The sequence below is a fragment of the Podarcis liolepis genome, assembly GCF_965112155.1.
Source record: "Podarcis liolepis genome assembly, chromosome: 2".
Taxonomy (NCBI): domain Eukaryota; kingdom Metazoa; phylum Chordata; class Lepidosauria; order Squamata; family Lacertidae; genus Podarcis; species Podarcis liolepis.
The window spans coordinates 21,051,233-21,073,326 of NC_139555.1; the positions used below are offsets into that span (position 1 = coordinate 21,051,233).

At 47.6% G+C, this 22,094-nt stretch overlaps 1 protein-coding gene across 1 annotated transcript; it reads left to right on the plus strand.

Moving 5' to 3' along the window:
- Window positions 1-1,016: 1,016 nt before the first annotated feature.
- Window positions 1,017-20,286, plus strand: MCRS1 (microspherule protein 1). The gene is made up of 14 exons (XM_083490267.1): window positions 1,017-1,162; window positions 3,503-3,632; window positions 6,664-6,802; window positions 7,051-7,209; window positions 8,638-8,747; window positions 9,908-10,016; window positions 11,527-11,665; window positions 11,760-11,835; window positions 14,659-14,687; window positions 15,360-15,452; window positions 16,142-16,224; window positions 17,355-17,442; window positions 18,729-18,856; window positions 19,791-20,286. The coding sequence occupies exons 2-14, from the start codon at window positions 3,523-3,525 to the stop codon at window positions 19,875-19,877; spliced, it is 1,350 nt and encodes a 449-aa protein (XP_083346393.1). The 5' UTR covers window positions 1,017-1,162; window positions 3,503-3,522; the 3' UTR covers window positions 19,878-20,286.
- The last annotated feature ends 1,808 nt before the right edge of the window (window positions 20,287-22,094 follow it).

Sequence of the window (22,094 nt, forward strand, 5' to 3'; positions counted from 1 at the left end):
AAGCATATTCAGAACAATTTTTATATGTGTCTAGATTCTACCCAGAGGTTCAAACCACATGCTAAGCCAAACCGTAGCTTAGCTCAGAGCAGCACATTAGCAGGGTTGGACAAGCAGAAAAAGCCTACAGCGCGATCCTATATATGTCTACTTAGCAGTAACCCACTAAGTTTAGGACTGCACAGTAAAGAAGAACTTGGGCACTACATAGCTTGGAGCCCAAAGACCAAGCTCCATTCACAAACTCAGATGACCAAATCTAGTCCAACACCCTGTGTCCCACAGCGCCAATCAGGTATTTCCGAGAAGCCCCCAAGCAGCACTTGAAGGCAACCCTCTTCTCCTGCTTTCAGTAGTAGATAGGTAGCCGTGTTGGTCTGCCATAGTCAAAATAAAAAAATTCCTTCCAGTAGCACCTTAAAGACCAACTAACTTAGTTGGTCTTTAAGGTGCTACTGGAAGGAATTTTTTTACTCTTCTCCTGCTGTTGCTCCTCAGGAACTGCCATTCACAATTCTAAACACGAAGGTTCTATTATTCATCATGCATAACAGCCATTGATACGTTTATGAATTTGCCTAAACCCCTTTTTAAGTCATTCAGCCTTTCATATGGCAGTGAATTCCACAGGCTAGTAAGCACCTCTTTTCGTTTGTTCCAATTTATTGGGAATCAAAACCAACATGCCTAGCAGCCGGCATGCAAATAAATTAATTAAAAAATCAGTAATTAAAAAAAATGATAAGGCAAGAGAAGAAGGGAGGTCATTGATATCTTAAAGATGTAAAAATGAGTACTTTAAATTGTAAAACAGAAAATATAAAAGTGTGTGTGTGTATAAAAATAATAATAATAATAATAATAATAATAATAATAATAATAATAATAATAATAATAATAATAATAATAATAATAATAATAATAAATATATTCGCGGCACATTGCCATGGAAATGCTGTTTACGCGGTTTTTGGGTACCCCAAACAACTGTTGTACCTTTAACAAAGATGGCCGTCTCGGCTTCGCTTGGGCTTCTCTATGACAAACCGGAAGTGGCTTCGTGGACTCCTTCCTTTCCCCCCCCGGAAGTGATTCAGCTTTCTTTCGCGTCTCCGAGATGGACGTCGGAGAGAGGCAGGAGCCGTCGTAACTTTCGGGAATGGTGAGGCATTTTCGGGGCAACTTTTTCTAAAACCTCGGAGGTGGACCACCGTTAAGCCGGGGAAACATTTCCCACAGTCGGTTAAGGGCGAAAACGGCAGTGCTGAGGGTGGAAAGCGCATGCGCGACAGCGGACGAGGAGGGAGGGCGGCGGCGCTGCGCAGGCGCGCGACGCCTGTGTTTCTCCCCTCGCGTCGGGTTCGAGCGAGATTCAGGGCGAAACTCCTGCAAGCCTGCGCAGATTGAGTAGCTTCTGCCCGCGCTCTCCCGCCGATTAGAACCCGCGGTGCCATACGTCCGGAATTTCCCGGACGCACATCCCCGGAATCGCTCAGAAACGTCCAAGTTCTTCGAGATTTTGTAAAGCTCAACAACTTTTATGTCTGGATTTTAACTTTTTGAAATACGGCAACCCCATACTGATTTAATTAACTGTCCATGCCCTTGAGTGGAGCTCTGAATTTTTGTGTCCCCGGCGCAAATTTGTCACACTAGCTGCTTCACCACAGAATAAGAGTTGGAAAGGGACCACAAGGGTCATCTAGTCCAACCTCCTGCAATGCAGGAATCTTTTGCCCAATGTGGGATTTGAACCCACGACCCTGGGTTTAAGAGCCCTGGCTCAGCTGTCCCAGCTGTAAGCAACTCAACCCTGTTAAAACTTAAAAATACGGTTGCCATATTTCAAAAAGTGAAAACCCAGGCAGAAAAGTTGTTGAGTGCTTTTTAAAAAAATGGAATTCTACAAAATTTACATTTCTGGCATGAGCTGCCATTTGTCTGGATTTTCCTGGAGATTTCAGTGGTTTCCTCCTGGACACTGTTTCCGACGACTGTCTATGCCTGGGAAATTCCGGACGTATGGCAGCTCTATAAATGTTTGGGCATGCCATAAACTGAGTGAATGTGTAGCAACTACCAGCCACAGATATACCCTTTTTGGGGGGCAAAGAGTGGGCGGTTGCTGTGCAGCTCCAGACGGCCTGGACTGAAACTAGTTCTCTGGTGCTAGTTCAGTTGCAGGAGCCCCCCAGGCTCAGTTCCCAGTTAAAGGGGTCAGGCAGGGGATGATGTGAAAAGCCACATTGAAAAGAAAGTCCTGCTGGATCAGACCAAAGTCTCAACCTCTGGTTTGCCCAATAGCCAGTCTGTTTTTAGAATTCTAGAAGCTGGTGCTGGGAGACGACTGCTCAGCCCCATGGCCTTTGCTCTTAGCTATGTGGCTGCTGGATTTTGCACCAGTCAAAACTTCCAAGTTGTCTTCAAGGGCAGCCCCACATAGGTAAAGGTACCCCTGACCACTAGGTCCAGTCGTGACCAACTCTGGGGTTGCGGCGCTCATCTCGCTTTATTGGCCGAGGGAGCCGGCGTACAGCTTCCGGGTCATGTGACCAGCATGACTAAGCCGCTTCTGGCGAAACCAGAGCAGCGCACGGAAACACCGTTTACCTTCCCGCCGGAGCGGTACCTATTTATCTACTTGCACTTTGACGTGCTTTCAAACTGCTAGGTGGGCAGGAGCAGGGACCGAGCAATGGAAGCTCACCCCGTCATGGGGATTCGAACCGCCAACCTTCTGATCGGCAAGTCCTAGGCTCTGCGGTTTAACCCACAGCACCACCCACGTCCCTTCAAGGGCAGCCCCATGTAGAGCATGTTGAATAATCATCCTTTTGTGTATCCTGAATGTTCCAGCATTCAGCTTCCTTGGATCGCCCCAAATGTTAGTACTGTATTAACATTGTGACAATAGATTTGTGGAAGCCATTTCCATGGAAGGTGTTCTCTGTGTAATAATAAAAAGTGGCTGAGGACATTTCCTTAGAAGCAAGCAAGTTTCTCAGATGGTACATTTCCAGGTAAATGTATTTAGGAATACAGTGGTACTGCGGGTTAAGAACTTAATTCGTTCTGGAGGTCCATTCTTAACCTGAAACTGTTCTTAACCTGACGTACCACTTTAGCTAATGGGGCCTCCTGCTGCCACCGCGTGATTTCTGTTCTCACCCTGAAGCAAAGTTCTTAACCCAAGGTACTATTTCTGGGTTAGCGGAGTCTGTAACCTGAAGCGTCTGTAACCCGAGGTACCACTGTACACAAACAAAGGGTTCTTGTGGAGCAAAACCAAACTCCATTGATTTCTGAATGCCTGGGGCTGCCAGGTTATGGGTGAATCAATAGACAACTCTGTGAATGAGTGCCGGGGGGGGGGGGGGCAGAGAGACCTTACTGCTTATCCTCTGCAGCATCCAGTATTCGCCACATGGTTAAAATTAGCCCAGCATGGTATTAAAACAGAGCAGTAGTGCAGCCAGTGATTTTGTTTATTTTTCTGTCGCAGACGTGTTGTATTCCAGACTGATGGCGTCGGGCACAGCGAGCCGCTCTGAAGACGAAGAGTCCCTGGCAGGGCAAAAAAGGAGCTCCTCACAAGTGTCGGGTGCCATTCCAAAACGGCGCAGTTCTTCCAGGTACCATGCTGGGTTGGGGAGGCAACATTGGGCAGTGGTTTTCAACCAGTGTTCCGTGGCACCTTGGGATGCCTTGAATGATATTCAGGGCAATATTGGCCTTTGTCCCTCCCTCCCTCCCTCCCTCTGATGTCCTCTCGTGTCTCTGCCTCCCAAAAGCCTGCATAGCTGTTTGTTGCAGCAGCCCTGGCTACTAGCTCCCCGGGCGAATGGTGCCTGTGGGGCTGGCCAAGGGGTGCTGGTTGCCAGGAGCTGAGGTGGACAGAGTAAGCAAGCAAGTGGGCGAGGAAGCCCAGCCAGCCAGTCCTTGCTGTTGGGAATGGACGGACAAGTGGGAGCCTAGGCATGCTGGCCTTTCTTGCGCTTACAGTGTGCAAGGCCTGCCTGGGAGCTGAGTGCCCAGCTCCAAAGGAGAGTATTTCCACCATACAGGACTGGCGGTGCCCGCTGCTGCCATTGCTGCCTCCCAATGTAAGGTGCTGGCCTCACATTCACCTTTGGCCAGTCTCCCTCAGGCCGCTAAGGCTGGTGGCATCCTCTTCCCAGGCCCATGGGGCAGCGTGAGAAGGCACCTCTCTTTGGGGCAGAGTGGGTGGGTCAGAGATCAGGGACAGCAGCAGCAGCTACCCAGAGGACTTCCAAGGAGAGGGGAGAGGAGAGAAGGCTGAGGGAACATTGCACAAGGGGGCATGTTTGAAAAAGGGTGAGAAGCTGCAGCTCTGCAGGCAAGGGGTGACATTACTGGGCTCCTGAGCCCCACAGGGGTGCCGCAGAAAGAATGTAGTTGGTCAAGGGAGCCATGGATTCAAAAAGGTTGAAAACCTCTGAGCTAGGGAAAAGGAGGACACCTGGTGCCTGAGCTTGGAGACTGGAGCAGCTGAGTAGAATAGAGATCATTGTGGGTTGGCTATGGTTCCCCCCCTCCCCCTGAAATCCAGGTGCTAAAGGGTAGATAAATAGTCTGGCTCCTTTTCCCCCTAGGGGTTTCTACTGTTCTGAAGATAACTGGGAAATTCACCTGTGGGGCCACAGCATAAAACCCTAAAAGCTCTTTTAATTAGGAGGAGGAACCCAAAACAATGTGACTACAATCCTACAATACGACTCACATGAAGGGGCAACATGGCTCTAAAGGAGCTGTGCATTTTACCCTATTCCTTAAGTTAAGCAGCTTCTCCTGGCCCTGTATCTGTGGGTTTTTTAAAATAGTTGTTTTTATTAAAGTATTTTCATAGTTAACAAGGGTACATACAATGTCTTTGTTCTCAATTCATCGAGTCCTTTCTACAGGTCAGTTACGTTTGGTGTGAGACTCTGCTGTTATAGACATTGTGAGGTTGCGGTGGTGAGAAAGAAGTGGGCATGATATTTTTCTTTCTTTTGCTTAGTGCATGTGCAGAGTTTTTTGTCTCAGCATTGTGATGATAGGTTCTTTTACCTGTTTGATTTTGTTGGCAGTGTGGGGGCTTGGAGAGCCCGTAGCATGATTGGGTGAATTTAGTTGCTTGCAGTGAGTTTTCTTTGTGTAGGAGAGGGGTTGTTGCGTCAAGTTAGCTATATCAATTTGTATTCTATAGGGGGCGGGGCGCTATGTTGTTTTGTTGAGATGTGTATGTGATAAAGGGGGGAACATACTGGGGTGAAGCGATCCTCTTTTGCTGGTCCCCATGTTAGTTTCAGTTTGTTGGTTAGCTTTTCTAGTCTGGCCCCGTGTCTGTTGAGGGATGGCTTCTGAAGTGGAGAGCCTTTTCTAGTCGTGGACAGTTTAAAACCCTGACTTCCAAATCACACAGGGAGTTTCCACAGGTGGAAAAGATTCTGTCCTCCACTCTGTAAGTTATGCCTCAACATATGAGAAGCTAGGAGGAGCGGTGCTGCCTGCAGCCCCTTTGTATTCATCTTATTCGCAAAGGGCTCATATAAATACAGTCATACCTTGGGTTTACAGATGCTTCAGGTTGCGTTTTTTCAGGTTATAGACCGCCGAAACCCGGAAGTACCAGAATGGGTTACTTCCGGGTTTCGGCGGTTGCGCATGCGCAGAAGCACTAAATCGCGCTTTGCGCATGCACAGAAGCGCCGAATCGCAACCCACGCGTGTGCAGACGCGATACTGCTGGTTGTGAACGTGCATCCAGCACGGATCACGTTCGCAACCCGAGCGTCCACTGTAACTGCAAGTGTGGTCCTGGTGGGTTCAGAACCAAATATGCCCCATTCAGAGTTGTAACCTGGCACCTTATTCATTTCCCCTTACGGTCCAGGCTTTGACCATTTTTGTTTGATTTCTTACCTGCCCTACGCACAATACAATATTAAAGTCGGTTTAAAACAAATGCAGGCAAAGGAATGGATTGCTCCTTGCTGCAAGGCCCATTTCCACCAGGCCTAGGGGCTGGGGCCCAGACTCACTCAAACAGCTAAAAAAGGCTCCTGGGAGGCCGGAGGGACATTGCTGGAACAACTCTAGGCTAAAATGTTTTATAACGGTTTAAACGGTTCTAATTTTTGTTCCTCTGTTTTGTTTTTGTTGGGTTGGGGTTGGTTAAATGTTTACTTGGGGTTGATGGTTATTTTAATTTGGGTATAACTGTAAACTTTATTATTATTATTATTATTAGTATTAGTATTAGTATTCTTATTGTTACTACTACTACTATTATAATTAGTATTATTAGTTTTTACTGATTTACTGGTTTATGGTCTGTATAAGATATTCTGCTTTTTTATGTTTGATTAGGTTTTTATATATGCTGTAAGCCGCCCAGACTGGGTGGGGAAATCCAGCCAGATGGGTGGGATATAAAGGTTGTTGTTGCTGTTCTTCTTCCTCTTCCCCTTCTTCTTCACTGTTCTTGTAAACAAATTCCTTTAAGTGGGGAAACCCCCCAGTCATTCTGAATCCCTTTGTGGACTTCAGCCTTCAGGAAGTTCCATTGACAACCCATATTCATATTGTTTGTAGCAGTGCTGATGAGGCCATTGGTGGAGGTAACTTGCTGCAATATAATACAGAATTTCCTCATTCTAGGTTCATCAAGCGGAAGAAGTTTGATGATGAACTGGTAGAGAGCAGCCTTGCCAAATCATCCAGTCGGGCCAAGGGTCCCAGTGGGGTAGAGCCAGGGCGCTGCTCTGGCAGTGAACCCTCTTCCAGTGAGAAGAAGAAGGTGAGTTGGGTGACATATACCTCCCTCGTTAAGAGCCACCATAGCAGATCTGTGGCCACATTATTCAAATTTGATGCTTTTAAAATCCTTGCAAACGTTTTCATCTCAGTGCTGTCCAGTGCTCTTGCGGGTGCCCCTTAAGTAACCTTGCGATGCAATTTGTCAGTGGCCATGGCTCTCTGCTACATTTTGGCTTCGTTGTGTTGCTGTGCCTGTTGTAGTCTGAATGCCAACCTCTGCTTCCGCAGGTGTCCAAATCTGTCTCTGCACCTGTCACTCCAAGCCCAGCTCCAAACCCCAGCCTCACCAAGCGGATGAAGAAGAGCAAGCAGCCCTTGCAGGTCAACAAGGATTTGGGCCGCTGGAAACCCACTGATGATTTGTTGCTGATCAACGCTGTGCTTCAGGTAGCAGAACAGGGTTAAGGCATATAGATAGATAGATGCAGATATAGGGATGCCAGGCGTTCTTAAAATCAAGATCCACAGTGGATCAGGAACAGTATTTGATTTCAAGAAACTCATAGTGACTGAAGTGAGGCTCCCAGGCAGTCTTCCATGTGCAGATGTTAAAATAATGACATCTGTAATGCCCTGAGCCCATTCTCTGTTGCCATATTGGCCTGGGTATGTTCCTGGGGCCTTGCGTTCCCACATTTTCTGGTGAGCTGCTGCCAGGTTGTGTAGACAGTAAGTGAGCTAGATGGACCATATAAGGCAGCTTCATATATATATCAGCCTTTCTCAACCTGTGGGTCCCCAGATGTTGTTGAACTATAACTCCCATCACCCCTAGCTAGCAAGGCCAGAGCTCAGGGATGATAGGAGTTGTAGTCCAACAACATCTGGGGACCCACAGGTTGAGAACCGCTGATATATATTCTCACGTGTTCTAATTCCATACATTTTCAACATTGCTCAGTAATTACCTTTTTATTTATTTATTAAATTTATATACTGCCCTTTTAAATCTCCATCTTACCCAAAAGGGTTCTTAATGAATCATCCCACTAGGGCAGTCATGGTCAAACTCGGCCCTCCAGCTGTTTTGGGACTACAATTCCCATCATCCCTGACCCCTGGTCCTGTTAACTAGGGATGATGGGAGTTGTAGTCCAAAAACAGCTGGAGGGCCAAGTTTGGCCATCACTGCTCTAGGGAATAGACAGGGTGAAACAGAACAATCAAGTGCCTTGTAACCGTCAACAGCCTCATCCCTCTCCATTTTAAATTTATCCTAGTGATTTGAAATGTCTTAACTTGTAATGCCAATAAAGGTATTTGTATTGTGCTGCCCTATACCTGGAGGTCTCAGGGCGGTTCACAGAAAAGATCACAATACATAAAAACAAAATAAGAACAATAACCCTCTTACTTCGTCGTCCAGTGTGTTCTGTTTGAGCACAAAGCAGTTGAAGCCAATGGGGTTCCTTTCTGCCTTTTTCAAAATAGTCTGCTTGCCCTAGGCTGGAGCATGGTTGTCCACGGAGATTTGGGCATCTCTGTGTGAGCGACTGTGATTCGTATGGTCAGGCTTCACAGACATCTGTTACATGCAAGGAAGAGTCATTACAGTCATACCTCGGGTTACAGACGTTTCGGGTTGCGTACCGTGCCAACCCTGGAAGTACCGGAACGGTTACTTCCGGGTTTCGGCGCATGTGCAGAAGCGCTAAATCGCGCTTTGTGCATGCGCAGAAGCACCAAATCGCAACCCGCGCATCGCGGGTTGCGAACACTGCAGGTTGCGAACATGCCTCCCGCACGGATCACGCTCACAACCCAAGCGTCCACTGTATTCCCAAGAGTAATTTCTCTTTCTCTTCCTCTCTGAAGACCAATGACTTGACCTCTGTGCACCTGGGAGTGAAGTTCAGCTGCCGTTTTAATCTGCGGGAGATCCAGGAGAGGTGGTACGCTCTGCTCTATGACCCCGTGATTTCCAAGTAAGTTTTCTCCTCCACCTTTCTCAGAGTGGGAGGTATGGGGATTGATCCTATTAAAGGGGTGTCTTGTCTCCCAAGGACAACGTGCATCTATGGACCATCTCCATTTGAGGACTAGGACTAGATCAGCTTGTGATGGGAGGGAAGACAATCCGTTGTACCGGTAGAGGAACATGGTTTTCACCTAGCTCCGAAAGTTTTCATAAACGCTCTTACAGTGGTGCCTCGCAAGACGAAAAGAATCCGTTCTGTGATTCTCTTCGTCTAGCGGTTTTTTCGTCTTGCGAAGCAAGCCCATTGACGGATTAGCGGCTTTTAGTGGCTTATCTGCTGATCGGATCAGCTGATAAGCGGCTTAGCGGCTTAGAAAAAGGGGGGGAAAGGGGAAAAAAACCAGGAACTCGCAAGGCATTGTCGTCTTGCGAAGCAAGCCCATAGGAAATTCGTTTTGCGAAGCACCTCCAAAACGGAAAACTCTTTCGTCTTGCGAGTTTTCCGTCTTGCGAGGCATTCGTCTTACGGGGCACCACTGTACTTGGAAGTAAATTCTTTTGAAATGAACGGGACTTGCCTTTGAAGTTCGTTTTCGGAATGGAAGGCTCTGTGTATGGGCAAGGAAGTTCCTTTACTGTCCTTTCCTCTTCGTTCTGCAGCCCTGCAGAGTAGGAGGAAGGATGCGATATTCTCAATTTAGTCCCCTTTAAAAATAAAATAAAGTCAGGCTTCTTGATGAGATGGCACTGAAAGATGGAATCTCAGCACTGTTTGTTTCCAAACAGCTGCTGAGAGCAGAGCTGGTTTCACTGGGAAGCGTTTGTTCCCTGCTTCCTCAATGCCTGAAAGTGAATTGCCTCTTTGGCATATCCAAACCTCACCTAAGAAGGCAATTTTGCTTGTGTTTCTGGGGTTAAGGCATTTATGAGGCTTATTGGAAGTTTTAAGAGTGCTTACCCCTAATAAAAGTGGGTTTTGATTGCACAAATGAGACTCCCTATGGGTCCGTCTTGGCATTTGTGAGGATAGAAAACCAACTACACACCCCTGTTTATGTTTTCCTTTTCTTTTTTAAGTTCTATATTTTCTTGGGTGAATGCCACTGGTTGCTGTTTGGTGTGGGGCGACTGGTCCCTTTTTATTCTCTTTTCCCCTTCCTCCACCAGGCTGTCTTGCCAGGCCATGCGGCAGCTGCATCCGGAAGCCATAGCCTCTATGCAGAGTAAAGTGCTTTTCAGCAAAGCAGAGGAGCAGCTGCTAAGCAAAGTGGGATCGGTAAGCATCAAGAACGGCTACTTAGCTGCAGCCCTGGTTACCTTAGAGCAGGGGTCAGCAAACTTTCAGCAGGGGGCCGGTCCACTGTTCCTCAGACCTTGTGGGGGGCCGGACTATATTTGGGGTGGGGGGAATGAACAAATTCCTATGCCCCACAAATAACCCAGAGATCCATTTTAATTAAAAGCACACATTCTACTCATGTAAATACACGCTGATTCCAGGACTGTCCGTAGGCTGGATTTAGAAGGCGATTGGGCCGGATCCGGCCCCCGGGCCTTAGTTTGCCTACCCATGCCTTCGAGCAGCGGTTCTCAACTTGTGGGTCCCCAGATGTTGTTGGACTACAACTCCCATCATCCCTGAGCTCTGGCCTTGCTAGCTAGGGGTGATGGGAGTTGTAGTTCAACAACATCTGGGGACCCACAGGTTGAGAAAGCCTGCCTTAGAGAAAAGCAAGGCAGGGTTCAGAGTAGCTCCTTTTCTCCCTGATGATTTTTGGTAGAGTTTTGCCGTACCCTGTATAGCAAGTGGCTTGCTTGATATAACAGCCACCCTGGCATTTACAAACCTTTTCTTCTTTATGTGTGTAAATATTTGTGTGCGTGAGAGATTGTAATATCTTGTATACTAATAGCACACTCCATTTCTAAGCGTTGTCTTTATGTACCCAAAATGACACCACTTACTCATGAAAGAGGGTTGTCAACAGGTTTGGGGGAAACCCTGAGGTTTGCAGAAATGGTTGTAATCATTAGAAAAATGAGCCTGAAGGGAGGGAGATAACCAGAAACGAGTGCGCAGAATGCCCTGTCTCTGTAACTGGGGTAGGGGGTGCTGCAAAAAGACCAAGGGACGAAGGATAATGGAACAGAGTTTCTCAAAGGGCATTCACTGGCTAAGCTGGAAGCCCAAAGAGAAACATTCCACGCAGCAACAATTTCTTGAAGGCCTCCCTTGTATAATTTTGAGGTGATTGAATGGCTACACAATGTTTGCGGCCTGTAAATTTCATTCTCGTCTTTCTAGAAATCATAACAGTTCTTTCGCCCCCCCCTCTAATTTTTATTAGATTTTCTGCTTTACAATTTTAAAGTACTCATTTTTACATCCTTAAAATATCAGTGACTTCCTTTCTTCTCTTTCTATGGTTCATTTTACATATCATAAATGCCTGCATATTTTACAAACACTATATCATTCAGGATTCCATTATTGCATCCATCAAAACTTATTTACACTGTTGAATTTATCTTAATGCTGCCAGCATTTTCAGCTGTACACAGTTATTTCCCATATATTCAATAAACATTTTCCAATCTTCTCTAAACGCATGTTGTTCTTGTTCTCTGTGTTAAGGCTGCAAGCTGTGCGTATTCTTGACAGTTGACTTTTAACTTGATGGGCTTAACTAGAGTTAAAATCTCTATTCGTGGAAAATAAATGTGAGAAGCAGCCTTTGGCGGAGGTTCTTTTCTTCCTGCTTGAGCCTCCTTTCTCTTATTCCTAGACCAGCCAACCCTCCCTGGACACCTTCCAGGACCTCCTACACAAGCACCCCGAGGTTTTCTACCCTTCCCGCACTGCCAAGGTCCTACAGACGCATTGGCAACTCATGAAGCAGTACTACCTCCTGGATGATCAAACAGGTATGGCCAGCTAATCTGTTGCCAGGTAAAGTTTGGAACCTGCAGCTTGTGCCAGGATTCTGAACCGTCCTTTGTCCTCTCTGGTCTCTTCCAGTGCAGCCACTGCCCAAAGGAGACCAGGTGCTCAACTTCTCCGATGCCGAAGACATGATAGATGACAGCAAACTAAAGTAAGTGAAAGGGGTGTGGCTAAGGCCAGCTGCATTCCCTCTGTTCATTAGAAACACTCTGCCATCTGTATTCCCTGTGGAACGCCCTCCCTTCAGATGTGAAGGAAATAAGCAGCTATCTGCTTTTTAAAAGACATCTGAAGGCAGCCCTGTTTAGGGAAGTTTTTAATATTTAATGCTTTATTGTTTTTTATACTTGATTGGAAGCCGCCCAGAGTGGCTGGGGAAACTCAGCCAGATGGGCGGGGTATACCGTATTTTGCGCCCCATAGGACGCTCCGGCCCATAGGACGCACCTAGTTTTTTGGGGGGGAAATAAAGAATTTTTTTTTATTCCCCCCCCCCCAGGTGCGGGGCTGGAAGAACCAGGTTGGGGAACAGCGGGAAGGCGCGCTCTGCCTCCCCGCTGTCCCCCGAGCTTGTGGGGCTGGCTATGGGGAGAAGTGCACTGATCCTGGGACTGCAGGCAGCTCTGCGCGGCCACCAGGAGCGGGGCGGGACTTCGCGCCTGGCTCCTGGTGGCCGCGCAGATCTGCGCTGAGCCGGGGACTGCAGGCAGCTCTGCGCGGCCACCAGGAGCGGGGCGGGACTTCGCGACCGGCTCCCGGTGGCCGCGCAGAGCTGCGCTGAGCCCGGGACTGCAGGCAGCTCTGCGCGGCCACCAGGAGCGGGGCGGGACTTCGCGACCGGCTCCCGGTGGCCGCGCAGAGCTGCGCTGAGCCCGGGACTGCAGGCAGCTCTGCGCAGCCACCAGGAGCGGGGCGGGACTTTGCGACCGGCTCCCGGTGGTCGCGCAGAGCTGCGCTGATCCCGGGACTGCAGGCAGCTCTGCGCAACCCTCTTAGCCGGTCTCCCGAGGCTTGCACAGAGCTTCCTGAAGCCTGGAGAGTGAGAGGGGTCGGTGCGCACCGACCCCTCTCGCTCTCCAGGCTTCAGCGAAAGCCTGCATTCGCCCCATAGGACGCACACACATTTCCCCTTCATTTTTGGAGGGGAAAAAGTGTGTCCTATAGGGCAAAAAATACGGTAAATAACAAATTATTATTATTATTATGTGAAAGGGGTGCGGCTAAGGCCAGTTGCGTTCCCACTTTTCATTAGAAACACTCTGCCATCAGTATTCTTGGCCTACGCTTGTCTGGCTTAGTGGCTGGAGAACCTTTGGTTCCAGCCTGGACATATGTTAGCCTAAGGGTTAGTTAAACTCACATCCAGTCCACGCTTGAATAGGAATCTATCTTCATTTTTTTATTTACAATGTGAACACAATTTGAATAGCGGCAGCTAGACTGGTGACTGGGAGCAGCCACTGAGACCATATAACACCAGTCTGGAAAGATCTTCATTGGCTCCCAGTACGTTTCCGAGCACAATTCAAAGTGTTGGTGCTGACCTTGAAAGCCCTAAACAGCCTCAGTCCAGTATACCTGAAGGTCTCCACCCCCATCATTCAGCCCAAGCACTGAGGTCCAGCTCCAAGGGCCTTCTGGCGGTTCCCTCACTGCGAGATGTGAGGTTGCAGGGAACCAGGCAGAGGGCCTTCTCGGCAGTGGCACCCTCCCTGTGGAATCCCCTTCTTTCAGATGGCAAGGAAATAAACAACTATCTGACTTTTAGAATCTGAATCTGAAGAAGTGTGCATGCACATGAAAGCTTATACCCAGAACAAACTTAGTTGGTCTCTAAGGTGCTACTGGACAATTTTTAAAAATATATATTTTGAATTTTAGAAGACATCTGAAGGCAGTCCTGTATCAGGAAGTTTTTAATGTGTGATGTTTTATTGTGTTTTTAATATTCTGTTGGACGGCGCCCAGAGTGGCTGGGGAAACCCAGCCAGATGGGCAGGGTATAAATTAAAAATTATTATTATAGCAAACAACTTGTAAATGCAGATGATCAGATAGGAGGTGGTTGGATCTGCCTGTTAAATTGCCGGCCCTTGAGGCTGCAACACAAAGTGACCAAGAAGAAGGCCAGAGAGAGGGGTTTTCCCCCTAAACAAGTTGGTCTAAACCGGATTAGGTAGATGTTCAATGTGGGAGCAGTTAATTGATGCATTCTAACTGATCCTAAGGCTTGATCAGATCGACACTGGGAAAACGAAAGCATTTCTAGATAGGGAGACTAGGGGGCAATATAACATATAACACGGTGCCCAGTTGGCACACATCATCCTTAAAGCTTAAAATCTGAGACAAGTCGCTGCTGCTGTCATTGTCCAGATGAGGACACAGTGTGACTTAATGCCTGAGGCCACCTGTTTGAGAGAGCAGATGTGGGGCCTTTCAGACCTAGGGTAATACTAGTTAATGAGTGGAGTCCATGGTGAGTTTGGTTTCTCCTCATTTTTCATCCAGCAGTCTGGCTCCTGCTGTGCTGCAGTTTTGAGCATTACAGTGGTGCCCCGCAAGACGAATGCCTCGCAAGACGAAAAACTCGCTAGACGAAAGGGTTTTTCGGTTTTGCGTTGCTTCGCTAGACGAATTTCCCTATGGGCTTGCTTTGCAAGACGAAAACGTCTTGCGTTTTTTTTTTAAAGCCGCTTGAAGAGGCGCAGTTGCGACGGACCGTGCTTCGCAAGACGAAAAACATCGCAAGACGAAAAGACTCGCGGAACGAATTATTTTCATCTTGCGAGGCACCACTGTACTGTGCTTCTCTCAACATGCACATGGTAGAGCCCTAATCCAGCCAACACAGGCTAGTGTTTTTTGAGAATATATATATATAATAAGTGGCCCAGGCAGTGGAGTTGAGTGATCAGTTACCAATTCAAGATCTAACATCTCTCTCCCTCTCCCTCCCTCCTCTCTCCTGTAGGGATGTCCGAGACGAGGTGTTGGAGCATGGTGAGTCAGGTGCTGTTTGTTTCAAGAGGTGGAGCAAAAATAACGCTCTTCAAATGACTCCGTCTCCATAAAACTCTGTGTGATTCGGGATGGTGTATCCCTGTGAGCCAGCTCTTGGAGGAAACTGAAAAAAACCCCGATCTGTAAATTCCGAATCACTTTTAAAATGTGTTAGAATCCCTATTGGGCAGCTATGGGCAAGTAGCAGGACTGAGCCTCACGTATTCTGTATGTAAGGAAACCGCCCCTTCATTGTGGAGGCAGCATTCTCAACATGGGTTGGGTCCTTGCAGAGAGAGGAGCTAAGCTTTCTCCTCGCCCCGCCTCCTCACTCTTGCCTTAATGGTCGCAGGCTGGATCTACACTTGTGGTTTATAACAGTAAAAATGTGTTAAAAACGCCAGAGGGCGCTGCAGAGCAGCGAGCCACCAGCAAAGGGAAACTGCATTAAGCATTATAGAATGTTAAATCTGAAAACGTTTAGAAGAACAATGTAGGTCCAACCCTAGACGGAAGCGAGCTTTACCTGCACTGGAATAATTTATCCAGCCCCAAGACCACTTCTCTCTCTTTCTCTCTCCTGGTTTTTCATGATTATTTATTTAAAGTTACCTTACTTTTGTTTTCCTTTCAAAAATCTGTTCCTGATGCTTGTGGCCTTTCTCCACGCAGAACTGACAGTGGCAGACCGGAGACAGAAGCGTGAAATCCGGCAACTGGAGCAAGAGCTCCACAAGTGGCAGGTGCTGGTGGACAGCATAACAGGTGAGAGAAGAGCCACACTATGTCTCTTCTCGCGGGTGAGAAACCCCATATCCTAGTGTTGCGGCACCTGTTCCCCCGGGACTTCCAGCTAACATTAGGCAAGCGCGTTTGTTTATTGCTTTTGACGTCTGCTAAGACGTCTGCTAAGAGCAGCTTCATGTTCCCATGTGCATTTGTTTTTGTTAAAGCTTTTTTGCCTCCATTTTCATGGTTTTATTTATATACTGCTTTAGTCTAAGAAACCTCAGCACAGTTTACAATGTTGTATTCTATAATAATAATAATATTGCCTACTGTTTGTAAAGTCTGCTGTTACTGCTACTGTTGAGCGAATACTTCATAGAGGTTGATTTTTTTATTCAATAATATATAAATTTTCATTGAATAAACATGGAACGCCCTCCCATCAGATGTCAAAGAAATAAACTTCTGTCTGACTTTTAGAAGATGTCTGAAAGCAGCCCTGTACAAGGGAGGTTTTTTTAGTGTTTGATATTTTGTTGGAAGCTGTCCCGGGGGGCTGGCAAATAAACAACAACAACAACTGCTATTACTATTAAATAAAGGGCTCCTGAGCAACTGAGTAAGAGTCCTGGAGACACAACCCACCTATCCTTGCCCAGTATGCTTTGGTTACCATGGCCTTCCAATGGCCATGTCTGTCTAATCCTTCCTTTTCTTTCTCCCAGGAATGAGTTCCCCTGATTTTGATAACCAAACATTGGCTGTGCTGCGTGGAAGAATGGTGCGTTATCTCATGCGCTCCCGGGAGGTGAGTCCAGTCTGTCGTTTGGCTTAGATTGAGACAGTGCAGAGCTTTTTCAAGGTAGGATTGCATCAGAGAGAGCAAGTTGCATATAGTTCTGTCAGTAACAGAGCCAACATTAACAGAACAGAACATCAGTGTCTGACACTAATTTTAAAACGTGGGTGGGTGGCACTGTGGTCTAAACCACCGAGCCTCTTGGGCTTGCCGATCGGAAGGTTGGGGGTTTGAATCCCTGTGACAGAGTGAGCTCCTGTTGCTCTGTCCCAGCTTCTGCCAACTTAGCAGTTTGAAAGCACGCCAGCGCAAGTAGATAAATAGGTACCGCTGCGGTGGGAAGGTAAATGGTGTTTCTGTGCGCTCTGGTTTGTGTCACGGTTTTACGTTGCGCCAGAAGCAGTTTAGTCATGCTGGCCACATGACCTGGAAAGCTGTCTGTGGACAAACGCTGGCTCCCTCGGCCTGAAAATGAGATGAGCGCCACAACCCCATAGTCACCTTTGTCTGGACTTAACCATCCAGGGGTCCTTTACCTTTTACCAATATATATAAATTTGTAGCCTCTACAGAATTCCCAACTATATTTCTAAGCCAAAAATAACAGTTGTAGGGGTGTTTGTGTGTGTATTTACATTCAAGAGTTGGATAACTCCTTTTCACAAGTAAGAAGTATCTTCAGTATGATTCTACTTCTAAGGAGCTCCATTTTCCTCTTCTGCTATGGTGCAACTTTATCTGTAATGTGGAATCTGGAATCAGCCTCCCAAGAGATTGCAGGCTTTTGCTAACAGCAGCTTCAATATCCATGTCAGAATGTAAGAAAACGCAGTGAGCCAGATTCACTTAATGAGTCGTGCTAGCAGAGGCCCACACAGGAACTTCGGCTAGCGCAATGGGGCTTCCGCTGCTCACCCCTAAATTGGTTCTGAGGGGGTCAGGAGAACCCCCATAACAGCACGCAAAGGGAGGAGAGAGGGGGTTGATCTGTTTGGCAAGGAAGGTAAAATGCTTGCGCTGATGGAACGATTGCCATAGCCGTGTTGATTTGGCTAATTAATTTTGATGGCTGTGGATTGCAATTTCCTTGGAGCAAAATGCTGGTCCCCTTGAATGTTTCTGTTCATTTCCTCTTCCAGATCACACTTGGCAGAGCCACCAAAGACAATCAGATTGATGTGGATCTAGCGCTCGAGGGGCCAGCCTGGAAAATATCCCGCAAGCAAGGTGCTTGAGATTGGGCTACTGCCTTTGAGTTGCTCGGGGAGAAGGACTTTGTAGGACAAGGGGTGTGAAACTGTGGCAGGATGGAAAGGGAAGGCAGCCCTTTGAGTGCCTGCATATGGCTGATAAGTTACGCCTCCTTGTTTAATTTCTCTCCATGGTTCCTGATGTGAATGCCATGTGATATCAAGGTGCCTTTGGGTGTTTTGCTGTGTCAGAAATTGCAGGCGAGGCAGTTGCTGTTCCTTGCCCTAAATCAGGAATTGGTAACTGAAGGCCACATGAGGACTTCCAAGACATTAGATGGAAATATGTGGACTTTTTAACTATACCTGAAGGAGTGTCTCCACCCCCATCGTTCAGCCTGGACACTGAGGTCCAGCTCTGAGGGCCTTCTGGCGGTTCCCTCACTGCGAGATGTGAGGTTGCATGGAACCAGGCAGAGGGCCTGCTCGGTAGTGGCACCCACCCTGTGGAACGCCCTCCCATCAGATGTCAAGGAAGTAAACAACTACAGTCATACCTTAGGTTACAGATGCTCCAGGTTGCGCGTTTTCGGGTTGCGCACTGCACCGAACGGGTTACTTCCGGGTTTCGGTGCATGCGCAAAACACCAAATTGCAACCCGCATGTGCGCAGATGCGGCGCTGTGGGTTGCGAGTGTGCCTCCCGCACAGATCACGTTCACAACCCAAGCGTCCACTGTATCCGACTTATAGAAGACATCTGAAGACATCCCTGTTTAGGGAAGTTTTTAATGTTTGATGTTTTATTGTGTTTTTAATATTCTGTTGGGAGCCACACAGAGTGGCTGGGGAAACCCAGCCAGATGGGTGGGGTAAAAATAATAAATTATTCTAGCAAACAACTTGTAAATGCAGATGATCAGGTAGAAGGGGGTTGGATCTGCCTGAGATTAAATTGCTGGCCCTTGAGGCTGCAACACAAAGTGAATAATAGTAGTAGTAGTAGTAGTAATAATAATAATAATAATAATAATAATAAATATATTGGTGGTTAAAAAGGCACAATTAGGAAAGTCCACATTCAGTGACATTTCCCAGTTTGCACATTTTAAAATAGCCTTGGAAAAATTGACCTGAGCTGCTCACTTTTGAGAGCCAAAATTTCCAATAAGGATATTGCAGATTCAGGGTCTCTAACCTGCTACAAAGCACACAGTTTCAATTACCCTTGACTTACGAGGCATTCTCTGCAAGCAGTTGTGGCCAGTTTTCTTCCTTCTGCTTGGAAAGTCTAACTTCTCATCTCTCCATGCGCACACACAGGTGTCATCAAACTGAAGAACAATGGCGACTTTTTCCTGGCAAACGAAGGCCGGCGGCCCATTTATGTGGACGGGCGCCCAGTGCTTTGTGGCAGCAAATGGAAGCTCAGCAACAACTCAGTGGTGGAGGTGAGCTGTTGGAGGTGCGCAGGGCGGAGGGCTGTGCTGCTTTGTGGTGAAAGGTTTCACAGTCTTCTTGGTTGATGGTTCCATAACAAGATGATGCCAGTATCCAGAGCAGCTGAGCCCGGCCCTAAATCCATGGGATGCTAGACTCCCTTGCCTGTTGTGAATTTTGATTCTGCACAGAACCAGCAAACATAATAAATAAAAAGTGCTGGGGTGTAGTTTCTTCAGCTGCTGTCCGCCAAGAGCCTGGTGCTAGCTGGAAGGTAGACAACTTCCTTAAGGTTGGTTTATTACCTGTCCAGAGAGCCTCCGGTTTGGGAAGACATCGTTTCTTGCAGCAGCCAATTTGGCCTCTCAGTTGAGGTGGGCTAGGCCAGGGGTCTGCAACCTTTAAGACAAAAAGAGCCACTTGGACCTGTTTCCGAAGAGAGAAAAAACAGGGAGCCGCAAAACCATTGCAACATTTAAAACAAATATAACACTGCATATATTGTTTCTTACCTTAATGTCCGATCTGACAGCGGGCGGGAAGGTGACGTCGGGACGCACCGCCCCCATGCGACATCACAGCCAGTACAGCGCCCGTCACAGTGGGGAGTGTCGGGGCGCACAATGCGCCTCCTCCCCTCGCTAGTATCCGCCCTGGAGCCGCGGCAAATGTGTAAAAGAGCCACATGCGGCTCCGGAGCCGTGGGTTGCCGACCCCTGGGCTAGGCTATAAAACACAGCTTTCCAAAGTGTGTGTTGCGGCACATTAGCGTGTCGGCTGCTAGAAAAACTGAATTCCTTGTGTCGTGAAATGATGCACGTCTAAAAAGTGTATCACCAACACGACAAGTTTTGAAAGCTCTGCTGTAAAAGATTCAGCGCTTTCACTTCTTCCCTTCCGCCCCCCCACCCCACCCAGACTGACAGCCCTTCTCTTTCTCCCTAGATCGCAAGCTTGCGCTTTGTCTTCCTCATCAACCAAGACCTGATTGCGCTTATTAAGGCAGAGGCTGCCAAAATTGCCCAGCCCTGAGGCTTGGATCAAGCCCAAGGCTCCACTGGACCTGTGTGTGGCTGTCCACCCCCTGCCCCGGACTCCTTTTGCCAGCAGGGACCACCATGTTTAATGATGAAGATGCAGCTATATAGAGCCTGCCCTCCCTTAGGCTAGGACTGAAACTTCTTGGGGGCCTTTTCCTTTGCGGCTGAGGAGGAGGATGAGCTCTGCTTCATCAGTCAGCGGATCTATGTAAAAGAAAGGTATGAGCCAGGCCTTAGACCAGCACCTTGTTTGGGTGTTCTTGGCAGTGTGGGGCATTTGCTGGCGAGGGTTGTGCGGCTGCTGCGCTGGATACTTTGGGACGGAGTGACGAAAACCACCATGGAGGATTAAGGGCCGGGGAGTAAGTGTCAAACGAGCTAATAAATAGTTGCAAATCTCACTACTCTGAGATGTGCTGGTGGCCTGCTTCTTTGTACACAACCATCTTTTCAGCTCTCGCTAAACAGATTCTCACGTTTGGGGCGGAGGGAGGAACATGTTTTTAAAGCAGTCATGCAATGATTGAGGTCTGTCAGTTGATACTATGCTCTCTTTACATTATTTTGCAGCAGTAGTGATTAATGTTTTGCCTTGCCTGTCTCTCTCTGCAGCGTAGTCTAGTGTTTAATTTTCATAAAGTTATTAAAGGAAGAGTGGAATAGCTGGTTTGCCTAACTATGTTTGGTCACATAAGATTCTGAAGGGTACTGTGACAATTGTCAAGAATGATTTCTGTTTAAAAAGCAGTGGCGAAATCAGATCACGCCTAGTGTTTTTATAATGCAGGCTATAATTTTGCCACCTGCTGCTTTTACTGAAGTTTCCAGTGTGGTGTTTAGAGTTGGCTTTGGTCATGAGAGTAAACCCAGATTTGTATTCTCTGATGCTGCCAATCTTTTGGCAAACATCCTTTAGGTATCAGTTGTGCTAATTATGTTTTGTTATTCTGTGTAGCATCTGTAGACAGAATTAGGGGCTCCTCTTGATGTAAGATGTGGTTCTTTCAGTATTGTAGAAGAGTTGGTTTATGGTGTGAATGTCTTTTGAACTATGAGGGTTTAATATTAGACCTGGGCGGTGTCAGGTTTTCAGCACTGCAATCTGGTGATAACACTGCAATGAGGCAGTTTCACCCTGGTACAGTGGTGCCTCGCAAGACGAAAATAATCCGTTCCGCGAGTCTCTTCGTCTAGCGGTTTCTTCGTCTTACGAAGCAACCCGATTAGCGCTATTAGCGGTTTAGCGGCTATTAAACGCTTAGCGGCTAAAAGGCTATTAGCGGCTTAGAAAAAGGGGGGGAAAGCGAAAAAAATCGCAAGACTCGCAAGACGTTTTCGTCTTGCGAAGCAAGCCCATAGGGAAATTCGTCTTGCGAAGCGCATCGAAAAATGGAAAACCCTTTCGTCTAGCGGATTTTTCGTCTTGCGAGGCATTCGTCTTGCGGGGCACCACTGTACCAGGGATGATGAAGATTGTTCCCAATGCTAGGGGCAGAGAGAGTCTTTCTCCCCAACATGCTGAGTGAACAGGCTGCCTGTTCCAGGTTTCTTGCTGGAGCTTCCTTGTGCTGCTCAGCTGTGGGGTACAAAGGCTCCTGCCCCCAGCTGAGTGAGCCCCGATGCCTCTCTGGCTCGTGTGCAATGCATCGTGGCTCACTCAGCTGGGGAGTGGGAACAGTTTAATGCAGCCCCCACTCTGGCTCGTATGTTGGGGGGCTTCTTTAAACTGCTCCACTGAGGAGCATGTGGCTTCCTATGCCTCTGTGGAGCAGTTCAAAGACGACAAGGGAGGAACAAGCTGTATCGGCCCTAGCAATGCAGCCAGCTCCTCCTCCTGTGGTATGATGGGCAGAGAACAATGGCAGCTTGACCCGACAGTATTCATTATTTTATTACAGTCGTACCTTGGAAGTCGAATGGAATCCGTTCCAGAAGTCAGTGCGGCTTCTGATTGGCTGCTGGAAGCTCCTGCAGCGAATCGGAAGCCCTGTCAGACGTTCAGGTTCCAAGGAACGTTCGCAAACCAGAACACTCACTTCCAGGTTTGCGGCGTTTGGGAGCCAAATCGTCCAAATAGCAAGGCGTTCGGGATCCAAGGTACAACTGTATACCCCACCCACCTGACTCGGTTTCCCAAGCCACTCTGGGCAGATTGCAGTATATCGCTGGTGGAACTGCTGCTGCTACCAGTGGCCTGATGTTGAAAGCA

Coding starts and splice junctions, on each gene's coding strand:
- MCRS1 (XM_083490267.1), top strand. CDS start 3,523: ATGGCGTCGGGCACAGCGAGCCGCTCTGAAGACGAAGAGTCCCTGGCA. Junction 6,803..7,050: donor CTTCCAGTGAGAAGAAGAAG/GTGAGTTGGGTG, acceptor CTGCTTCCGCAG/GTGTCCAAATCTGTCTCTGC. Junction 15,453..16,141: donor GCTGGTGGACAGCATAACAG/GTGAGAGAAGAG, acceptor TCTTTCTCCCAG/GAATGAGTTCCCCTGATTTT.